Source organism: Pelophylax lessonae (assembly GCF_965119305.1).
Source record: "Pelophylax lessonae genome assembly, chromosome: 3".
Classification (NCBI taxonomy): Eukaryota; Metazoa; Chordata; class Amphibia; order Anura; family Ranidae; genus Pelophylax; species Pelophylax lessonae.
In genome coordinates this window covers 32947678-32971562 of record NC_138770.1, presented here as the reverse complement: position 1 = coordinate 32971562, position 23885 = coordinate 32947678, and the positions used below count along the sequence as shown (strand labels likewise).

Genomic DNA, 23885 nt, shown 5'->3' with positions numbered 1-23885 from the left:
CCGCTCTAGTATCCCACCCTACGATTGGGGTTACCCTCTCTGTGTTGGCCCCGGTCCTCCTTAACCCCGCTATTTCTTCTGCGACTTCTCCGCTATTTCCGATTTTGGGGAATCCGGCGTTTTCTCCGGGCCTGACGGGTCGAACATTCCAACCGCTGGTAGACCGTGATAAGAGAGTGGCGTCTCGCTTTACGTGCCCAGGTGGTTGGCCCTCCATAGCGGAGCTATCGGACCCGACGGGGCGCTTTGCCCTCACCTTTTGGCCGGCAGTGCAATTGCACCACTTTCTCCTCTCCCTACCGGAACCTGACCTCTTCAACAGGGAATTGACCCCTTTTGAGGTACTTTGTGAGGGTGAGGGAATGCTCCCACACACGTTGTCTCAGGCAAATCACCTTCTGGTCTCCCCGCCGGAGGATTTCACCCCTCCCTTCCTTTCCAAATGGGAGCAAGATCTCCAGATTTCCCTCTCGCCGGCGCAGAAGCTCAACATCTGCACCATAGCTCTAAAGACGCCGACCTGTACCAGACTGCAGGAGTCCAACTATAAGTTGCTCACCAGGTGGTACAGGGTCCCTTCCCGTCTGAGCAAAATCTTCCCGGGGACCTCCGATACCTGTTGGCGCTGTCAGGAAGACAGGGGTACTCTGCTTCATGTATTCTGGTCCTGTCCGAAACTGCGAGACTTTTGGACCGTGGTGGGCTCCCTACTACGAGATCTGACCGAACATACTATCCCAGACACGCCGGAATTTTTCCTCCTGCAGCGCACCAGCATCCCTCTGAGGAAATATAAACTTTCTATTGTGCCCCATGTCCTCTGTGCGGCTAAGTCCTGCATCCTGCAGTACTGGAAGACCTCCATCAGGGACTGCATGCGGAGGCTGGTCGAATAGACTAGAGGATTTGACCCTCACGGCGCTCCACCAACGTGAGAAATATGAGAAGGTATGGGGATACTGGAAGGTCTTCGTCCTGTCAGAACGGGGAACATCTCTGTTGGGCTCCTGAATCCGGACGAGAAAGTCATTTGCGGAGGGAGTGGTCCCCGGGAACCAGTGCGGAGCGCCCCCCCCCACTTCCCCCCCCTTTTTCCCTTTCCTCCCCCCCCCTCCCTCCCTATCCCCTTGCCCCCCCTGTTGATGTGTGTTTGTCCCCCTCTCTGCATGTCCTCCTCTTTCTCTTTCCTGTTCTCCCTTTATCTCTCTATTGCTGTCTTAGCCTTACTTGCTGAACCTTGAACTGGAACTGTGCTGCGCAGACGATGAGTCCGCATTGGTCACTACCACTTCTTTGGTGCTGGCACACGACAACCTTGAGTACCTCCACATGGGCCTAGTGCCCCGGAAACTTGGTTATTTGTATTTGTAGATGCTTACATGACGAACTTGTTTTCTCCTGTTGATGTTTCAGTATTTGTCCTGACCTTTGCACTAGCAGCACGTACATGCGTGCTTTCTTTCTACTTATGTGTTATTTACCTCGGTAATTTGCATGTTATGGTTACATTACACTGTATTGTATTGTTTATCTGGTTCAACCTTTACAATAAAATCATATATTTGAAAAAAAAAAAAAAACATTTCCCGCACTCTGCACAAGATTAGAGACGCTCGCCTGTATGAACTTTCCGGTGTCTAACAAGTAAACATTTAAATGCGAAACATTTCCCACACTCTGAACATGAATTGGGAAGCTCACCCATGTGTATTCTCTAAAGGCTAAGAAGGTTTCCTTTATTATTAAAACATTTCCCACACCCTGAACATGAATAGGGAGGCTTAACTGTGTGTATTCTCTGATAGTTAAGAAGGTTTCCTTTATGATTAAAACATTTCCCACAATCTAAAAATTAACAGGGAAGCTCACCCCTGTGCATTTTCTGATAGCTAAGAAAGTTTATTTTGTTATTAAAACATTTCCCACACCTGGCACATGAATAGGGACGTTCACCCATGTGTATTCTTTTGATGGGTAAGAAGGTACTCTTTTCGACTAAAACATTTCCCGCACTCTGAACATGAATAGGGACGCTCACCTGTGTGTATTTTCTGATGCCTAAGAAGGTGTTCTTTTTTACTAAAACATTTCCCGCACTCTGAACATGAATAGGGACGCTCACCTGTGTGTGTTCTCTGATGGCTAAGAAGGTTTATTTTCTCAGTAAAACATTTCCCACACTCTGAACATGTATAGGGAAGGTTACCTGTGTGTATTCTCTGATGGCTAAGAAGGCTTCTTTTGTGTTTAAAACATTTTCCACACTCTGAACATGAATAGGGACGCTCACTTGTGTGTATTCTCTGATGGCTAAGAAGGTTTCCTTTCTCATTAAAACATTTCCCGCACTCTGAACATGAATAGGGAAGGTCACCTGTGTGTATTCTCTGATGGCTAAGAAGGCTTACTTTATGATTAAAACATTTTCCGCACTCTGAACATGAATAGGGACGCTCACCTGTGTGTATTCTCTGATGGCTAAGAAGGCTTTTTTTCTCAGTAAAACATTTCCCGCACTCTGAACATGAATAGGGAAGATCATCTGTGTGTATTCTCTGATGGCTAAGAAGGCTTCTTTTCTGTTTAAAACATTTTCCGCACTCTGAACATGAATAGGGACGCTCACCTGTGTGTATTCTCTGATGGCTAAGAAGGTTTCCTTTCTCATTAAAACATTTTCCGCACTCTGAACATGAATAGGGACGCTCACCTGTGTGTATTTTCTGATGGATAAGAAGGCTTTTTTCTCAGTAAAACATTTCCCGCACTCTGAACATGAATAGGGAAGGTCACCTGTGTGTATTCTCTGATGGTTAAGAAGGCTTCTTTTGTGTTTAAAACATTTTCCGCACTCTGAACATGAATAGGGACGCTCACCTATGTGTATTCTCTGATGGCTAAGAAGGTTTCCTTTATGATTAAAACATTTCCCGCACTCTGAACATGAATAGGGACGCTCACCTGTGTGTATTCTCTGATGGCTAAGAAGGCTTCTTTTATAATTAAAACTTTTCCCACACTCTGAACATGAATAGGGAAGCTCACCTGTGTGTTTGCTCTGATGGCTAAGGAAGCTTTTTTTGTATTTAAAACATTTCCCGCACTCTGAACATGACAATGAGTTCTCTCCTGTATGGATCCCTTTATGGTATAAAGAAGATTCCCTGAGATGAGATGGTTTCCCGCACCCGTCGGCACTGTCAGATATTAGAGGACTATGTGAAGTATCAGGAGATTCCAATGATCTCCTCCAATGGTGAGGTCTGTCATGTATATTATGAGGAACGGGATTTACTTCTGGAGAAGATGCCATGTCATTATCTTCTGTAGTCACATCTTCCTCCGATGTCCTTCTATTCCCACCACAGAGTCCGTCTGTCAGAAGACAAGAAAAGTTACCAAGAGTTTTCCACACTCATATACACTGCTCAACACTTTATAATCAGAGTATAGCATCAAGTCAGGGAAACTCCTGGGATATTCATCTGGTCAGTCAAGTAGCAGAGGGGGTTGTTACCAACAGGTGCACTAGATGGGCAACAATGAGACGATCTCCAAAACAGGAATGGTTTTACAGGTGGAGGCCACTGACATTTTCCCTACTCATCTTTTCTGAGTGTTTTTTTCTTTTAAATCAGAAAAAGTTTTATTATAAAGAAAAAAAAGTCCATTCCATTCGGTACACAATATTTCCGCTTTGTACAGTCATAGACACAGCGATCGTAACCTTCATATATAGTCACTCCTGCATGTTTCTATTCGCCACCTCCACTGACTCCACCCACTCCCCCAACATCTCACTGACTCCACCCACTCCCCCAACATCTCACTGACTCCACCCATTCCCCCAACATCTCCTTGGCCTGCGCCTTATCCTGTTCCCTCCTGTTTATTTATTCCTAGGACTCAGCTTTTTTTTTTTGAAAATTATTTTTATTGATTTTTAATCGCAAAAAAGCAAACAAGGCAACCAAAACAACTCCCCATCCCCCCCAACCTCAGTGCAATGCTCATGTACTACAATACTTATAGGAAAATGCAGAAGGAGAACCTCCTAGGAGAACCTCAACGCGGCAGTGCCTCCCCCACACAGACTCTCACCCAGGTCCATACCCAAACCTCCCCCACCCTCTCACAACTGCTTGTTGTCTGCTAGGCATAGACTTCATTTGTTACTTCCCCAAGTATTAGAGGACCTCAACTCACCCCTCTAAGGTGACCATCACCTTCACCGGTGGGAGACCACAATCACCTTCGAGAAGAGTAGATGGCCTCTCAGTCCAACCCTGCCATATAACGCATCCTCTATTCAGGTATGTGGCTTTGTAAAATGGCAGCATCGTGTTCACTGGTGACTTCCAATACTCCACGATGGCGCTTCGGTCTTCCCTCAATGTAGAAGAATAGCCTTGCACGCGTAGAACAGAGTCACCGACAATAAAATTCTTTGTGCTCCAAGAGGTGCCATCTCCTCCACCAAACCCAGCAAACACACTGCAGCATCAAAGGTACCCTCAATGTGGTCCTAGGACTAATCTTTGAAGTGTTAATTCTGGTAGACCAAGGCCAGGGGTATCCAACCACATGTCCCACAACTTTTCAAATTTACCCGGACATCCACGTCTTTTAAAGATGTAGCACCCTCCTAGTCAGGTGTTAGAGATTGAGTATAGTTTTGTCTGCCTATCAGAGGAGCAGCAGGTAAATTCTATATTGCACTCTGCTTATCAGGGAGCAGGATCTGTGAGTTAGGTCTGCTCAGTGTGCCCAGTGTGCGATTCATCTGGTCTAAGGGAGTGTCCCCAGCTGATCCAATAGGGAGGCACATTGGATGCTGGAGGAAACCTGGCCAATGACACACAGGCTTTTGATATAGCCCCCAGAGATTGGCACAGACTGCTTGTCTCGGTGCATTGTGGGACAGGGTATGAAAAGCCAAGGGCACATGAGGTAGAGGTCTTTTGGTGGGAAGCAAAGTCCTGGAAGGAGGGTGACGGCTGCCCCTCCTCTTCTGCAGCAGTGGGTGATGGTCACAGGCAGTTGGCCTGATGAACCAGTGCAAAGGAGCTGAACCCAGAGGTCCAGGAGAGCTGACTGGAGGAGTTGGGGCACTACGAGAATCTGGAAAAACTGTATCGTGAGTACAGAGGATCTTGCCCAGGGTTCTGTCCAGGAAGGGGACCACTCCGGAGTGTGTAGTCAGTGGAAGAGTGTCAGCAAAGTGCATAGAAAGGGGGTACTGGGGGAGTACCCTGAAGAGAAACACAAATAGGAACACTTACCTCAACTTCATTCAAGTGGCAGGATGAAGTAGCGGCCTTGCCGCATTCTCAAGCTAGAAGTCCTCTGAATTATGAATAGTTCAACAGTTGGAGTATCCCACTCATTCCTTCTCCCATCCCAATATAAGATAAAACCACAAAAACAACTACCCCTAGATTGATCATTGACTGAGCCAAGAACATAAAGGGTTAAGATTTCTGCAAGTTCTGCAAGAAGTTGCTACAGGTAACCTAAGGGAATCCTTAAAGTGTGAAAATTCAGCAGTCCTCTAGGGGGCAGTGCTACACCTTATATACCTTTCATTTATTCAATAAGAAGGCTCGGGGGGGGGGGGGGGGGCATCCCTTGACTCTTTCCAAACACAATCCCACATAGGCACACGCTCATTCATCCGGCTCCTTGCTGGTGAGCGCCTTAGCATTTTTTTTGCTATCTCTTAGTAAATTGAGGCCTCTCTCGGTGGGATTGCCCCCTTCTCTTTCACTCTCTCATATTCTTTGCTTGCCTGACTTTCCTTTCTTCCTCTCTCATACCATCTTTGCCTCCCCTCTTTTTATCTCCATTCTCTTCATACCCCAGCCCCCCCTTTGCCCCCTATTACTTACCCTCCCCCTCCCTCTTCCTAACCTCACTTTCCAACCTTCCCCTCGCCCTTCTTAACACATGGATAACATCAAGATCCTCTCAATCAATGCTAAGGGACTTAACGTCTCAGAAAATAGGCAAATTTTTTTGAACGATTTAAACGATCTAAAATTGATATCACCTTTGTACAGGAGACCCACTTCAGGGATGACAAGCTTCCACTATTTAAGAACTGTTTTTCCCCTTGGCCTACCACTCTACTAACCCGGAGGCTTAATCAGAAAAGCCTCTATAATTTTTTCCAGTACGGTACCATGGACACTGCGCGCATATTCTAAAAGACCCCAATGGCTGATTTCTGTTTCTGAAGGGCGATGTTGGTGACGTCAGAGTGACTTTGACCACCTATTATGCTCCCAACAGCCAGCAGGATGAGTTCATTCCTAGAGGTATGGAGAAGCTCCTGGAGTTCTCTGAGGGTGAACTAATTATTGGGGGAGATTTTAATATCCCTCTGATTCCTTCGGAGGATACATCTCTGGGATCCTCCTCGGTCCCCCCCCTGGTGACCGCAAACGTATTTCAAAGTCCCTCCATAGTGCACACTTGATAGATGTTTGGCGCCTGATGCATCCCAGAGAACGAGACTATTCTTTCTATTCCTCACCAACTATACTCTCATATAGACTACTTCTTGATGCCGCATTGTCAATTACACGCGATCCGTGACTCTTTAATAGGCTCTATTACATGGTCCGACCATGCCCCTGTTATACTTTCTTACGCACTAACAGACTTTTGATGGTCGAGAACCCGGATGTGGAGACTAAATGAAAGCCTACTCCAAGATGAGACTGTTTTGACAGATGTAGAGAATTAGACCATTTCTTTCAGACTAACACCATTGCAGATACTGACCCCGGAATCATTTGGGAGGCACACAAGGCAATGATTCGTGGGGTGCTCATAAAGCATGGCTCCTGGATCAAAAGACAGCGTACAGCACAACTAGACTCCTTACTCCAAGCTTTGCTTTGCTTTGCTTGGAGTCCCATCACAAACACGCTCTGTCACTCTTCTCTCCTCAGAGGAAAAACTTATGACTCTACGTAGGAAAATTAATGACCTTTACTTTACAAAGCTAAGGCAGCCATGCAAATTTGTCGTAAAATGTCATACGAGTCGGGAAATAAGTATGGCAGACTATTGGCTAGATCCCTCCGGGAATAAACCTATTATCTCCCGCACAGGTCAAAAAGCCACGTTATCTAGACATATCACACAAGAATTTAAATCCTTCTATGCCTCGCTCTATAACTTACAAACCCCAACCCCCAACAGACTCAAATAGAGGAATACCCTAGAGGATCCCATCACCTTGGCTGAACTAAAACAGGCCTAGTTGGTTAAAAAGTGGGGAAGGCCCCGAGACCGGATGGTTCTACCATCCAATATTATAAAACACTCTTGCCGTCACTTGGACAGTTTATGGCTGACATGTTTAATACATGGGGCTCTGGGACATATATCCCCAAGGAGACTTTACAAGCTCACGTTTCAGTCATCCCTAAAGAGGGAAAAGATCTCACCTCCTGTAGTAGCTACCGATCCATTTCCTTGCTAAATGTCGATCTTCACCAAAATCCTAGCAACTAGGATCCAACAACAGCTGACGCAACTGATCCATTTGGATCAAGTTTGATTTGTGCCTACATGTGAGGCATGGGATAACACAACCATAGTCCTCAACCTCCTACATGTAACCACCAAGACCCTCACACCCTGTGTCCTCCTAAGCACAGACACCGAGAAGGCCTTTGATTGAGTAAATCTGCGTTTTATGTTTGCAGTACTTAACATGTTGGCATCGGCAACACCATGCTAAAAATTTAATCTCACAGATTTATTCTGCCCCTGACGCACAGGTTAAGGCAAACAGTGTCTTATGAGACTACTTCACAATTAGGAATGGGACAAGACAGGGGTTCCCTCTGTCACCCTTACACTTCGTATTATCACTAGAATCCTTTTTATGTAGAATACGCCTCCACCTGGATATCTCAGGCATGACTGTTGGGGTGACCCAGCAGAAAATATCAGCATATTCAGACGACATGTTATTTTCCCTCATAAATCCCATAATTTCTCTACCGAATCTTCTTCACGAGTTTGAGGCATATGGCACTCTGTCCGATCTAAATATCAACTTTACTAAATCTGAAGCTAGGGGAGAAGGCTTATTAAACCCCCTCCTCCACCAACTGCGATTGCATTTTAAGCTAAAATGGACTAACTCAGCGCTGAAATACCTGGGCACTCTCATACCACACAAATTTTACCCATCTTCTTGCTCAACTTTCTCCCCCTCCTAAAGAATGTCCACATTCTATAAGATAAATTGAATTCTGGCCTCCATTCATGGTTTGGAAGATGCAACATTATTAAAATATGCATACTCCCTAAGTTCCTATACCTCTTTCAAGCACTTCCGATATTCATCCCTTCACAATACTTTAAACAAGATGACACTCTACTAGTGGATTTTATCTGGGCACATAAGCGACCTAGGCTATGTAGGAGACTACTCCTTCCTGAACGACTAGGTGGACTGGCAGTGCTGGACTTATGCAAGTACTATCAGGCTACACAATTGGGGAGACTCAGACTGGTGTCGTCATGGTGAAGCGAAGCTTTGGCCCAGACTAGAACAGGCCCAATGCGACAAACCCCTCCATAGAGCTTCATCGTGCCACCATTCACTACCAGACTCCATAAGACGCCATCCCCTCATAGGTCACACAATAAGAACACCTGCTCTAAATTATTCACACAACTTTCACTTACCCCGACGCACTCACCACTGACACCCATACTGGGGAATCCCCAGTTTACCCCGGGCTACCAAGATAAAACATTCAGGACCTTGATGGAGTCAGGCTATTTCCAAGCCTCCCATTTTTCAACATCATCTAGTTGGCCTGCACTCAAAGACCTCATGGACTCCTCGGGACCTTACTGTCTAGATTTCTAGAGGGCATTGCAACTCCATAATTTCTTAAACTCATTTCCACCTCCCAGTGAACGCAACACACAACTTACACCCTTTGAAGAACATTTCTCTCAAGACAGAATACTGACACAGATATTATCCATGACCTATGCATTACTGATCACACCCCAGGGGACTTACCAACCCCCATTCTTAGCTAAGAGGGAACAAGCTTTAGACTGTAACTTTAATCCAGACCAACAAAATCACATCATTCTGTTTTGTAAGATTCTGGTACCTCTGGTACCCTTATTTCCCATTTCTACCTTAATATTGCGTCCCACCTTGCTAACTAGGTGGAACGCATACACCTTTAAGAACGATGACATCATCGCCGAGCGCCGCTATGAGCGGCTATTTCAATCGCCGGCTTTCTCTCACTCATTGCTCGTTCAAACCGCATGCTTGACCAGTCTTGTCCTATGCTGCCGGAGCTTCTAGCTATTCCTTTGCCTGAACAAAACCGGAACCTTGCTACCGATCCCGTATCTCGCTACCGGATCACTCTCTTACTACTGGACCTTGCTACTACTAACCAACTAGTGATAAGTACCCCACAGGGGATTCCTTCCTAACTAACTTACACTATCTACTTCTGCATACTAAAGGACTGTTACTATCTAAGCACTATTTCTATCATCTGCATAACCTCATAGATTGCTAGCTCTTGAGCCTACCATCATCTATATCATTGCACTAGGTTACTCTCTCTTGTATACTTCATCTGCTGTCCCCTACCACCTGTTACTATACATGATTGCTAAACCTATCTGCATACTATCATCACCTACCACTCTCCTGAATATTACTACTGAGTGCTCACCATTTCTAACGCCTGTCTCTCACCTCTATACTATCATATACATCCTATCACTCCAGGAACATCATATTGAGTGTATGTATATTTGCATAAAGCAGGCTGTGCACGGTGATGAGTCCTGAGAGTTGGATATGTTTGTTCAACACATCTCTACATGACTACTGAGTGTAATAATTCTGCAGCTGCAAATCCATTCACTAACAAAAAACGCAGGAGCGTTACAGATTGAACGAGCCATAAAATATGGATTCAGCAGAATTACCCACTCAAGTAATGCAATTAAAACAACAAGTAGATGCATTGATACTTGCTCTTACAGAGGTAAAAACGAAAATCAGGCTTTGAGACAGCAGGTTGGCCGTCTTGCACAGCTCTCTGCTGCTCAGCCCCGTGAGCCTAAGATAAACCCTCCTCTAGTGTTTACAGGTGATCGGAAAAAATTTAGTGAATTTAAAAACGCATGTCAATTGCTTTTCTTGTTAAAACCTCGTACCTACCCTACTGACCAAATTAAAGTCTGTACCACTATTTCCTATCTGACGGGTGATCCCCGGGCCTGGGCAGACTCTCTCTTTGAGAAAGATGATCCACTTCTCAACTCCTATCCTTTATTCCTAGCGCAACTCGCTAGTTTATATGAAGACCCCAATAGGCAGAGTACTGCTGATACCCAATTGAGGGCTTTAAAACAAGGAAGGAGACCTGTTGAAGACTTTGTGGCAGAGTTCAAAAGATGGTCCCTTGATTCAGGGTGGAATGATACATCTCTGAGAACTCAGTTCAGACTCGGCCTATCAGAAGCCGTTAAAGACGAGCTCGCCCGAGCGGATTTACCTGGCACCTTGGATGCCCTGATACAGATCAGTATCAATATTGACAGACGACTGCGAGAAAGAAAGGCTGAGAAGATGGGATTGCCATTGTCCAGTCCTTCTCGGATGTCGGCTGTTGACCCTACTCCTATGGAGGTAGGAATGATACGCCCACCTTTATCCTTTACCGAACGTGCCAGGAGAAGATCCGAACATCTCTGCATGTACTGCGCCTCCCCGGATCATTTGATAAGCGGCTGTCCCCTTGTCCGCAAAAAAGAGGGTGAGTGTTCAAATGTCTTGCTAGGGGGACTAACGACTTCCTTTTCTAATCCTTATCTTTTTATTCATTTGACATTACAGTGGGACCGAACTAGGATCACCACCAAGGCTATGATCGATACAGGATCTTGTGGGAACTATATCGATACTGGTTTTGTTACCTTAAATAAAATACCTATTATTTCAAAACTCAAACCTGTCTCTGTTAGTTTCATTAACGGTATTCCGTTATCCTCTGGTCCAATCACCAATCAGACACAAGCACTCCTTGTCACTGCCAATGAGTCTCATATGGAGACCACCACTTTTGATGTACTACCCTCACCACATTTTCCCATTATTTTGGGACTTCCCTGGTTACACATACATCAACCAATCATTGATTGGAAAACAAGAACTCTAACCTTCTCTTCTTACTATTGCGAAACCACGTGTAATCTCTCATCATATGGAAAGATCCTGTCTGTGGTGACAGATGAGATTATACCACTATGTTACCAGGATTTGTCGGAAGTCTTCCTTGAGAAAAATGCTCAAGTGTTGCCTCCCCATAGGGACTATGATTGTTGTATCGATCTACTCCCTAATAGCAAATTGCCTTTCGGTCATGTTTATCCTCTTTCACAGGATGAACTCTCTCATCTCAAGGAATACTTGGATGAGAATTTGGCGAAAGGGTTCATCAGACCTTCTACTTCCTCTACTGCTGCAGGACTCTTCTTTGTCCGCAATAAGGATTCAAGTCTCAGGCCTATTATTGATTACAGGCAATTAAATACCATTACAATAAAGGATCGCTATCCCTTACCCCTCATTCCTGAACTTATTGAACAGGTGCGCGGGGCTACCTACTTTTCGAAATTGGACCTAAAAGGGGCATACAACCTAATCCGAATCTGTGACGGGGATGAGTGGAAGACAGCATTCAGAACCAGATACGGATTGTTCGAGTACCTTGTGATGCCATTCGGGTTGTGTAATGCTCCCGCAGCTTTTCAACGATTCATAAATTACATCTTCAGAAACTTACTTGATGTTTGTGTTGTAGTATATCTGGACGATATACTTATTTATTCTCAATCCTTATCTGAACACATAAAACATGTAAGACTCGTGTTGTCCAGACTACTTGCACACAATTTATACGTAAAATTAAAAAAATGTTTATTTCATAAAGAAGAAGTACTATTCCTAGGATACATCATATCTAAAAATGGAATCAAAATGGATACGAGCAAGATATCCTGTATTCTAGATTGGCCTGTGCCAACAACTCGTAAAGCATTACAAAGATTCCTCGGATTTTCTAACTTCTATAGGAAGTTCATCAAGAACTTCTCTGCTATTGTGAGACCTCTCACACAACTGACAAGTATAAAAAAAACATTCAAATGGTCAGAAGAAGCAAATGGAGCTTTCCGCTTGTTAAAATCAAGCTTTACTTCTGCTCCCATACTACGCCATCCAGACCCATCCCTCCAATATATCCTGGAGGTAGATGCGTCAAATTTGGCTGTAGGAGCAGTTCTCTCCCAACGACCAACAAATACTTCACCACTTCACCCAGTTGCTTTTTTCTCAAAATCATTAAGCAGCCCCGAGGTGAATTACCCAGTGGGTGAAAAAGAGTTGCTTGCCATAAAACTGGCATTAGAGAATTGGCGACATCTACTTGAGGGTACTCGATTACCAATCCTCATATACACAGATCATAAAAATCTTCAATACCTTCAGACTAACAAGACTCTTTCCCACCGGCAGGTACGATGGGCCTTATTCTTTTTAAGATTCAACTTCTTGGTGACCTACACGCCTGCAGACAAAAATAAAAAGGCGGATGCGCTGTCAAGATTAACCGAAGATAACTAAGCCGAAATACCTTCAATTCCTATAATACCCTATGAAAGTATTGTCGGTGTTGTTCGTTCCCTGAAGGAAGAGATTTTGCACAGCATAGGACTGGATTCACCTCCACCACAACTAAGTGCTGATGCAGAAGGCTTCCTCTATTACAACGACAAACTTTACATACCCCCTACTATGCGTACCAAGATCTTGGAATTGTCGCATGATATGCCTATGGCAGGACATATGGGTATGACTAAAACATTCAATTTACTTACTAGGCAGTTTTGGTGGCCTGACATGAAGACGACCGTACAAAAAAAATTTGTATCTTCATGTGACATCTGTGCAAGGTCCAAAATTGACACTACAAAACCATCTGGTCTACTTTGTAGTCTACCAATACCCCAGGTTCCATGGGAAGTTGTGCCCTTAGACTTTATAGTAGAACTACCACCTTCCAAAGGATTTAACACCATTCTAGTGTCAGTGGACCATCTGACCAAGATGGCACATTTCATTTCTATTCGAAGACTACCTTCATCCAAGCAAACAGCGGAATTACTAGTGAAACATGTCTTTAAGTTACATGGTATTCCAAAGACCCTTCTGTCTGACCGTGGTTCACAGTTCATCTCCAAGTTTTGGCAAGCTCTATGTCAGATACTATGAATAGAGCGAAAACTTACTTCTCCTTACCACCCTCAGACCAACGGACAGACAGAAAGAGTCAACCAGTGCATTGAGCAATATCTACGTTGCTATACCTCATACCTACAGGACGATTGGGTGGACCTCCTCCTGCTGGCGGAATTCGCTTATAACAACGCAACCCACAGTACTACTAAGCAAGGTCCGTTCTACTTGAACTATGGGTTTCATCCCACTCTTCTTCCACCACGCATCCTTCCATCAAGTAACCCAGTGGCCTCTGATTATCTTACCCAAATAAAGGACTCTCTGGTTTTACTCAACACCACCATATCACATGCCCATAGTCAACAAAAAAGGTACTACGACCTACGTAGAAAACCCTCTCCTCAATATGCTATTGGGGATCTTGTTTGGCTATCTACAAAAAATTTGAGATTAAAGATCCCTAGTAAAAAACTTGGACCTTTATTTCTGGGACCCTTCCCAATTAAGAAACTCACTGGAAAAGCTGCAGTGCAACTCACCTTACCGGCAGATCTCAAAATACATCCCATCTTTCATGTGTCGCTACTAAAACCACATGTTCCTAACCAAGGAATAAGGCCTACCATCTTGCCTCCACCTCCAGTACAAGTTGAAGGCGGAGAAGAATATGAGATCAAGGAGATTCTGGATTCTCGTATCCACAGAGGAAGACTCCAATATCTCATAAGATGGAAGAACTATGGACCCCAAGACGACACCTGGTTGGATACTGCTGATGTTCACGCACCTAGGCTTATACGAACATTTCACTCAAAATACCCGGAAAAACCAGTGCTATAGGCCTTCCGGAGCCGGCCTTAAGGGGGGGGTACTGTAAGATTCTGGTACCTCTGGTACCCTTATTTCCCATTTCTACCTTAATATTGCGTCCCACCTTGCTAACTAGGTGGAACGCATACACCTTTAAGAACGATGACATCATCGCCGAGCGCCGCTATGAGCGGCTATTTCAATCGCCGGCTTTCTCTCACTCATTGCTTGTTCAAACCGCATGCTTGACCAGTCTTGTCCTATGCTGCCGGAGCTTCTAGCTATTCCTTTGCCTGAACAAAACCGGAACCTCGCTACCGATCCCGTATCTCGCTACCGGATCACTCTCTTACTACTGGACCTTGCTACTACTAACCAACTAGTGATAAGTACCCCACAGGGGATTCCTTCCTAACTAACTTACACTATCTACTTCTGCATACTAAAGGACTGTTACTATCTAAGCACTATTTCTATCATCTGCATAACCTCATAGATTGCTAGCTCTTGAGCCTACCATCATCTATATCATTGCACTAGGTTACTCTCTCTTGTATACTTCATCTGCTGTCCCCTACCACCTGTTACTATACATGATTGCTAAACCTATCTGCATACTACCTATCATCACCTACCACTCTCCTGAATATTACTACTGAGTGCTCACCATTTCTAACGCCTGTCTCTCACCTCTATACTATCATATACATCCTATCACTCCAGGAACATCATATTGAGTGTATGTATATTTGCATAAAGCAGGCTGTTCACGGTGATGAGTCCTGAGAGTTGGATATGTTTGTTCAACACATCTCTACATGACTACTGAGTGTAATAATTCTGCAGCTGCAAATCCATTCACTAACAAAAAACGCAGGAGCGTTACACGTTTACATTTACATCATCCATCTGCACATAAATACAACAAACCAACTTCAAACTCCTAACAAGGTGGTACCGCACGCCGTCAAGGTTGAGCAGATTCTTCCCCACACTCACTGATCAGTGCTGGAGATGCCAGGAAGGGCCGGGGGACACTCCTACATGATTTTTGGTTGTGTCCTAAACTAGCGGAGTTCTGGAAGACAGTATGTGAAATGTCTCAGAGGTTTATAAACCGACCGCTCCCCAATGACCCTGCACTCTTCCTTCTCCATGCTTCTAACATCCCGGCCTAGACCTATAAAAATTCTGTCATTTGTCACCTTCTAAATGCTTCTAAAATGTGCATCCCTCTTAAATGGAAAAACCCACAGACCCTGACTGTTGGCATGTGGCTCAAAGAAATAAATAGAATGGAAAACCTTGTTCTCTCGACACCTCCCTAACACGAACGATATACCAAAACCTGGGGTCAATGGAATATATTTGTCCTCTCTGATGAAGGTTGCTCTTTAATTAAGGGAGGCAATACTAAAGAGACCTCATGTTGAGTTTTGGGGAGCTCTAAAATATTGGTGGAAAGTATTGCTGATGTAGGGCCATAGCTTTACCAATGCTAACCCTCCTACCCCCCCCCCCCCTTCCACACCTCCTTACCCCTTCCCCCCTCATCCCACCTACTTATCCTCTTCTGCCTCTCTCTAGGTTTCTTTTACTTCCCTCTCTCTTTCCACTACTTATTCGCTTTACCATTTCCTTCTTCTTCTATACATTATGCGAAACTGGAACGGACAACTCCGGGTACTTTCTAGTCCTGCATAACTCCTCCCATTAAAGGAATTGTAGAACACCTCTTATTCTACGACTGATGTAGATCTCAACCTTATGACTGAATTGTCTTCAATGTTATAATACACTGTCTCAGCATATGTCCTATAAGGAATATTACTGTTTATTATGCCTGGAAGTTGTCTTTTATATAAATAAAAGAATTGAAAAAAAAAAAAAAGAGATCTGACATGGATCAATGATACAACCTTACCCAACCAAACATCACTAAGTAATAATGCGATTGAAATGATGACAATTTTATTGTTTGGAACATGACGTTATATTGAGGATTGGAGATGGACTTTTCATATGGTGTACAGTATCCCCTCCTCATTTGTTTGGGATAGGACGTTAGACTCAGGCATGGGGCAGAAGACCCAAAACTCATAACCTAGGTGCCTATATCATGCACATTTTTTTTGCCAGCCGATTCCCAGAATCTCCATAAATCCAGTCTAGAGACATAAATTGTGTCTGCAGCACAGAGAAGGAAGATTATCCGAGAGAAATACAGGAATACAGGATGGGGAACACAGCTCAGGAAAGTGACCAGAGTATTACAGGCTGAGATCACCCAGTCCCCGCCCTACTCTGGACCAATCAGTGAGCAGTATGGGTGGAGGAATGGATTTAGTGTTAATGACCCACCTGTGCTGATCTCTGTAGGAGTGTCCTCCTCTATAAATGTCCCCGTTATTCCATCCTCCTCCATAGACTGCTGATCATCCCTCACATACGTCTCTTCTTCTGCTTTAACCTCAAATTCTATATCGATTGGATCTCCACTCTAAATCAAGAAAATGAAAGAATATCATCTATAAAATATAAGATTTATTATTGTGACATCACATAAAAATCCACACATTGTCTCCATGAGTCTGTGTTTTATAATCTCTGTATCACCAACCTTGTAACAGTGAGGGATGGTGTGACCTTCCTGTGTGGAATCCCGGGAATACAGAGGACGGGGACATCTCTCTGGTGGGTTCCTGGTATTAGGTGGCTCCATCATATCCTTGTGTCCTTCTGAAAACTCCTTCATCACTCCATACTCCTCATCCTCCTCTTTATACTCTTCTTTAACATCAATATTATCATCCCCGAGGATTCCACTCTGAATAAATAATAAAACATTTCTTGTAACAAATATACTGTGTATAAATCAGAACCACCAATAATTGTCAATCATCTACCTGATGATGGTGAGGGATGGTGTGACCTTCCTGTGTGGAATCCCGGGAATACAGAGGACGGGGACATCTCTCTGGTGGGTTTCTGTAGCTGGATGACTCCTCCATGGTGTCCTGGTACAGATCTTTGTGTTCTTTTAGAAACTCTGACTCCTCCATCACCCCATCCTCATCATCCTCCTCTTTTATCTCTTCTTTAACCTCAACTTTAGAATCCCTCAGGTTTCCACTCTGAATATATAATAAAAATGACATCAATGGTAACAATGCAGATAATGTACAGATCCTAATGATACTATCAGTGATTGTTCCTCATCTACCTGATGATGGTGAGGGATGGTGTGACCTTCCTGTGTGGAATCCCGGGAATACAGAGGACGGGGACTTCTCTCTGGTGGGTTCCCATTACTGGATCCATCTGTAGGAAACACACACACTGACTGAATACATTGTTTCTATGTGTTTATCAGATGATGGGGGATCTAGGTGGAGTCTCCGTACTGCTCTCTCCTTTACAATAAAGTCTCCTCTTACCCGGTGATGTGAGGGGCGGCTGATTCTCCATCATGACGTCCTTGTAGAAGTGGATCTACAGATCCTCAAACATCAATCCATATACCCAAACAGTTTTTGCATTTAGTGGCCATCACTCACCTGTGCTGATGTCTGGAGAAGATTCCTCCTCTTTAACTTTGTCCATCATCCCAACCTCTTCCCTGAACTGCTGATCACCCCTCACATACGTCTCTTCTTCCTCTTTAACCTCATCTTTTATATCTATCAGATTTTCATTCTAAACAAACAAAATAGCAGGGAATGGTTTCTTTAAAATGTGAGCACAAATAACCTTATACCTAAAAGTGGAATATATTTTCATACAGTCAGATCACTTTTACGATCTTGACATCCATCTTCACCTACCTGATGATGGTGAGGGATGGTGTGACCTTCCTGTGTGGAATCCCGGGAATACAGAGGACAGGGACATCTCTCTGGTGGGTTCCCATTACTGGATCCATCTGTAGGAAACACACACACTGACTGAATACATTGTTTCTATGTGTTTATCAGATGATGGGGGATCTAGGTGGATCCTCTGTACTGCTCTCTCCTTTACAATAAAGTCTTCTCTTACCCGGTGATGTGAGGGGCGGCTGATTCTCCATCATGACGTCCTTGTAGAGATCCTTGTGTCCTTCTAAGAATCTTCTGAGAATCCTCCTCACCTCTCCGGTCAGGTCTGTGCTTTATTAATAGAGATAAGAGCGATATCATGAGAGACGCGAGAGAAAGCAAGGTGGCAGCATTGGGTCTGGGTGAAGAGTGGGGGACAGAAGCATCAAATATGGGGTGTGAGGAGTGGAGATCTGCAATGTTGAATAAGGGAATGAGGACTTATCCCCAAATCCATCAGCCCTTGTTTCATTTCAATGTCAGTTACTATGCACGTCCGGGAGGGGTTTGACCCCACCTTTCTGGTCCAGTTGACCATGTTTATTCTCCAACCAATGTAACCTTTTTGACGAAACAATGTTTATGATGTTGTTGTCAGATTGCCCTCTCTCATTTTTTCCTGATGTGCCATAACTCTGTTTATACTGCAACCTCTTCTTAAATAAAAAAAAAAAAAAAAAGAATGAGGGAATGAGGAGTGGGGGACAACAGTGTCAGTGGGGGTTGTGGAATATAGGTGAGCAGTGTGGGAAGGGGGGTGAGGAGAGGGGAACAACAGTGTTGGATGAGGAACGAGAAGTAGGGAAGAGGGGTGATAGATGGGGGTAAGGAATGGTGGACAGCGGTGTTAGATAGGGGGTGAGGTGCGGGGGGACAGCGTTGTTAGATGAGAGGTGAGGAATGGGGGACAGCGTTGTTAGATGAGAGGTGAGCAATGGGGGACAGCGGTGTTAGATGAGAGGTGAGGAGTGGGGACAGCAGTGTTAGATGAGAGGTAAGGAATGGGGGACAGCGGTGTTAGATGGGGGGGAGAAGTGGGGACAGTGGTGTTAGATGGGGGGTGAGGTGCGGGGGGACAGCGGTCTTAGATGAGAGGTGAGGAATGGGGGACAGCGGTGTTAGATGGGGGGGTGAGAAATGGGGACAGTGGTGTTAGATGGGGGGTGAGGAGCGGGGGACAGCGGTGTTAGATGGGGGGTGAGGAGTGGGGACAGCAGTGATTGATAGGGAGTGAGGAATGGTGGACAGTGGTGGTAGATGGCGGTGAGGAGTGAGGGACAGCAGAGATAGATGGGGGGGTGAGGAGCGGGAGACATCGGTGATAGATAGGGAGAGAGGAATGGTGGACAGTGGTAGTAGATGGGGGGAGTGAGGGAACAGCAGTGTTAGATGGGGGGTGAGGAATGGGGGACAGCGGTGTTAGATGGGGGTGAGGAATGGGGAACAGTGGTGTTAGATGGGGGTTGAGGAGCGGGGGACAGCTGTGTTAGATGGGGGTTGAGGAGCGGGGGACAGCGGTGTTAGATGGGGGTGAGGAGTGGGGGACAGCGGTGTTAGATGGGGGGTGAGGAGTGGGGGACAGCGGTGTTAGATGGGGGGTGAGGCGTGTGGGCCCAGTTGGTGTTGGGGCAGAGGACGGGATTAATGTTAGTAGTGACGAGGGAGGAAAGCTGCTGAATATTTCCAAAGGTGAGTGTCGGGTTCACCCCGAGCTCTGCCTCTTCCCCAGATAGATTATGAGTACCTCGGCTCTGCCTGGTGAGGGCGCTACAGGAGAGCTGGAGGAAGTTTTGCTGCTCATCCTACTTATGTGATTTCACCGGGGGACTGCAATCTGATTCTCAGTGTTATGCGCTCCACTGTTTCTGTTCCTCCAGCATAAAAAGGAAGGAGACATTTTTCTTTATGTAATTAAAGATTATATATAGAAAATAATATCTTATTACCTCCTCTGCTGCCACTTCCAGCTACGCCTCCTCTCTTCTTCCTCCCGACTCGCCTCTGAAATTCCTATTTATATCTGACATTGCATCCTCTGTGGACCTACATCACTTCCTGTCAGTATCTTACATCACTTCCTGTCAGTATCTTACATCACTTCCTGTCTGTGCGTTCCATCTGAGAGAAGTCAGGTCACCACCTTGTGGACCATATTGGGATTTTTGTACTTAGCGTTCTTACGGTGATTGCATTTGTTCCTCGCAGCAAAACAGTTAAGGTACTCTCGGAGATGTTTAGGTTATTTGCTCTAACAGGTAACTTTCCAGGACTTGCCTTCAGGGTGTTCTCCCTTCATCTTCCTCCGAACAGTATCAGTATTTCTTGCTAGAAAACTACTTAGAACCCCCAAACATTATACATTTTTTTTATTTTAGCAGAGGCAGCAGAGGCCAAAGAGAACAAAATGGCAGTCATTGTAATTTTTTATATCACACGGTATTTGCGAAGCGGTTTTGCAAATGCAATTTTTTGGGGGAAAATACACTTTAACCATTACCCCAAATGGACGTACCCATATGTCTTTGGGGTTCAGTGGTAATCGTGGGGTGGTGGGGGCACCTAAGGGCATCATCCCTGTATCATTTTGTTCAGCCAGCGATTCTGTACAACGCAGAAGTGATCTGAGTGGATAATTAGCCACTCGATCACTTCTGCGGGTGATGAAAGAGGTTCCACCCCCTTCCCACCGCCTCTCCCGGGCTCTCCGGTCCCATCGTGGAGGTCGGGAGTGATGTGGCCGGTGGGGATGGCTGCCCTGTACACAGAGATAGGAACTGACATCATTCCCCTCGCTCTGTAACCCTGGAGACCAGGAGCGGCAAGTATTCCCTACTTCCGGTTTTGCCCCTTTGTTTACCTGGACATCCAATCTCGGTCTGTTCGGCTGCAGGGGGGACCAGAGGAGAGATTTGGAGCTCTAATAGACCCCCGATCTCCCCATTAAGAGGACCTGTCATGCCCTATTCCTATTACAAGGGATGTTTACATTCCTTTTAATGGGAATAATCATGATAAAAAAAATTTAAAGGGAAAGTGTGAAAAAAAAGGAAATAAATAGAAAAAATTTAATAAAATAAACAATAAAAAAAAAAAAATTGAAAGCGCCCCCGTCCCCGTGTACATGCACGCAGCAGTGAACGCTTATGTACATCGCATCCATTTATGTAAACGGCATTCAAACCTCACATGTGAGATATCACCACGAACGTTAGAGCTAAAGTAATAATTCTAGCCCAAGATCTCCTCTGTAACTCTAAACTAGTAACCCGTAAGAATGTTTAAAGCGTCACCTATGGAGGTTTTTAAGTACAGAAGTTTGGCGCCATTTCCCGAGTGTGCGCAATTTTAAAGTGTGACATGTTAGGTATCTATTTCCTCGGCGTAACATCATCTTTTACATTGTAATAAAAAATTGGGCTAACTTCAGTGTTTCTTTTTTTTTAATTGTTGAAACTGTGCCAGAATAGACCAGGTATGGAAGTGGTTAAAATTATCGCTTCTCGGCCTTTTGGCTAAGATCAAGTGTAGTATCTGTTCTTATCAGTTGGTATGGACCCCGAGGGTTAGTATCGGCAGGGGCTGAAATGAACCGGGGCGCTCCAGACGTCACTGGGGGACCGGGAAGTAGGCACTGTCAGAGAAAGCCGGATGGGTCCGTTGCCTTCTGATTTGAATGGGTCCGCCCCTACCAGTTTGAAGGGAGCAAGAAAGCTGTGGTAAGACGGTTAGTATTGCTCCTGGATGTAATTGGTGAGGAATTGGGATGGTGGTGGGAGGGCCTTTCCTCCTGGGTTGAATCTGGCCTTGCAAAAGGCTTGTCCCCAGTTGAAGGCAGGCTCACCCTAAGCTGTTCACGTTCCAAACCTCCTGGTAGGCAAGGGCTACACTCGGTCTGGCTACTGGGCCGGGATAGAGAAAGCCCGTAGTGCAAGTGCCCCTGGGGTGGCAGCCCAGGGGTGCCTTGATTTCTCACCGGTGAGGGGCAGCTCGCCTGAGTTATTTTGGCACCTTGGTCACTGCACTATGCACACTTTTTCCGCACCTGCCTCTTGGGACAGGCCTTTTGGCTTGCACCAGAGGAATTTTTTTATTCCGGCTGGAAGGCCTGCCTTGGTTCCTCACATGGCACCATAGCACTTTCCCCACTTCCCTTACCCCACTTTTTGTTTTGTTTGTCTCTTTTTCTTTGTAGTTTGTCACCTGCACTATCACCTTTGTTTTCCTTATTTTGCACGACTTGGAGGGTGTGGGTCCTCGGGCCCTACCTTAAGTCTTGGGAGGGGGTGGATATGGCCTTTTGGCTAAGTCCGCCCTCTCTCATGGGGTCTCCCTTCGGGGGAGCCCCACTTAGTACTCGGTGGGGGCTGTTTCGGCAGTCCCCCTGAAGAACGGGGTCGGTCTGGTTTCGGCCAGACAGACCATGAGTACCTTAATCCCTGTCAGGAGTCTTGCGCCCCGGGGGAATGAGGTTTGGGTCCTACCTCCTCGGAGGGAAGACCACTAGTTTCGCACACCCTGTGCACTTTTTGTGTTCTCACTTTGTGTGTGTGCACTTTTTTATGCACCGGGTGGAGTCTTTTTGAGTGTGTTGCACACGCTACGGGCTAAAAAAAAAAAAAAAAAAAAAAAAAAAAAAAAAAAGTGGTTAAAATTACGCAAACTACGATACTTAAAAATCTCCATAGGCGACGCTTAAAAAGCCTTCACAGGTTACCTGTTTAGAGGTACAGAGGAGTTCTAGTGCTAGTATTATTGCTTTCGCTCTAACTTTCTCTGTGATACCTCACATGTGTGGTGCGATTACCGTTGCATGACTTACGTATGCGTTCGCTCCTGTGCACAAGCACTGCGCAGGGATGGGGTCTCTTCAAATTTTTTTTTTCTATATTACTTTTTATTTTTACTCTGTCCCTTTAATTTTTTTTTTTTTATCACTTCTACTCCTATTACAAATAATGTAAACATCCCTTGTAATAGAAATAAGGATGAAAGGTCCTCTTTATGGAGACATCTGGGGTCAAAAAGACCCCAAATCTCTTCCTTAACTTTAAAAGCAAAAGATAAAAAAAAAAGATTTACTTCCAGCCTTGACCAGAACTGATGTTATGACGTCGCTCCGGTCCCCCAAGGTCATAGAGGCGATCAAAGAGTATCCACTCTTTGATCGTCTATGAGAGCAGCCAGCCAGACCATCGGATCGGTTTCCAGGCAAAAACGGTAAGCCCAAAAACACCGGCAAGCACCAGGAGGGGGAGAAACATCCCTTCCCGCTGCTTTGGAAAGCTCATGAACTGCTCGGAATGGTTTAATGAGAAAGCCAGCCGCCAGCTGGAAAAACCAATACAATGATAGCTTCAGCCATAACCCTGGTAAACCACAACGTATACAATGAGGACACCAACAATGGGGTCCACTGACACAAACAATGGGGCACAATTCCTCAAACTAACACCAATGATGGGGCACAATTCATCCCACTAACACCAATGATGGGGCACAATTCCTCCCACTAACACCAATGATGGGGCACAATTCATCCCACTAACACCAATGATGGGGCACAATTCCTCCCACTAACACCAATGATGGGGCACAATTCATCCCACTAACACCAATGATGGGGCATGATTCCTCTCAATGAAACCAAAGATGGGGCATTGTTTTTTTTCCCACTGATAGGACCCTTTCTGCTCCCAATGGCCACAGTCTAGCCCCTCCCTAAAATCTGAAGGACAGAAAGTTTGGCGACCACACCCCCCCCCCCCCCCCGGTCTAGAAAAAACGCTACTATGAGCTCCAGACTTCTCATGCAGAAGCAAAAAATTGGGTGACCCCTGGACTGAAGAGTCAGAGCCTGGGAAAAGAGAGTTTGAAATTTCTCTTGGGGAACAAAAACTCTGGCC

At 45.1% G+C, this 23885-nt stretch overlaps 2 protein-coding genes and 1 pseudogene across 3 annotated transcripts in view; 1 reads left to right on the top strand and 2 right to left on the bottom strand.

The window, feature by feature from the left end:
• The window catches only part of LOC309550274 (uncharacterized protein), a gene marked incomplete at both ends in the record, with an annotated part of 1476097 nt that overhangs the window by 327731 nt on the left and 1124481 nt on the right, over nt 1–23885 (top strand).
• The window catches only part of LOC309550718 (uncharacterized protein), a 155342-nt gene that overhangs the window by 104421 nt on the left and 27036 nt on the right, over nt 1–23885 (bottom strand). The window contains exons 5-6 of the mRNA XM_082251053.1: nt 17950–18047; nt 17032–17259 (exon numbers count right to left, since the gene is read on the bottom strand). Coding sequence (XP_082107179.1) covers nt 17032–17259; nt 17950–18047 — 326 coding nt within the window. The remainder of the gene's footprint in view (nt 1–17031; nt 17260–17949; nt 18048–23885) is intronic.
• LOC309549931 lies at nt 1853–8739 on the bottom strand (annotated as a pseudogene). The gene is made up of 3 exons: nt 8713–8739; nt 2627–2723; nt 1853–2458 (listed from the first exon to the last, which is right to left on the bottom strand). The product of its transcript is annotated as an uncharacterized misc_RNA (transcript).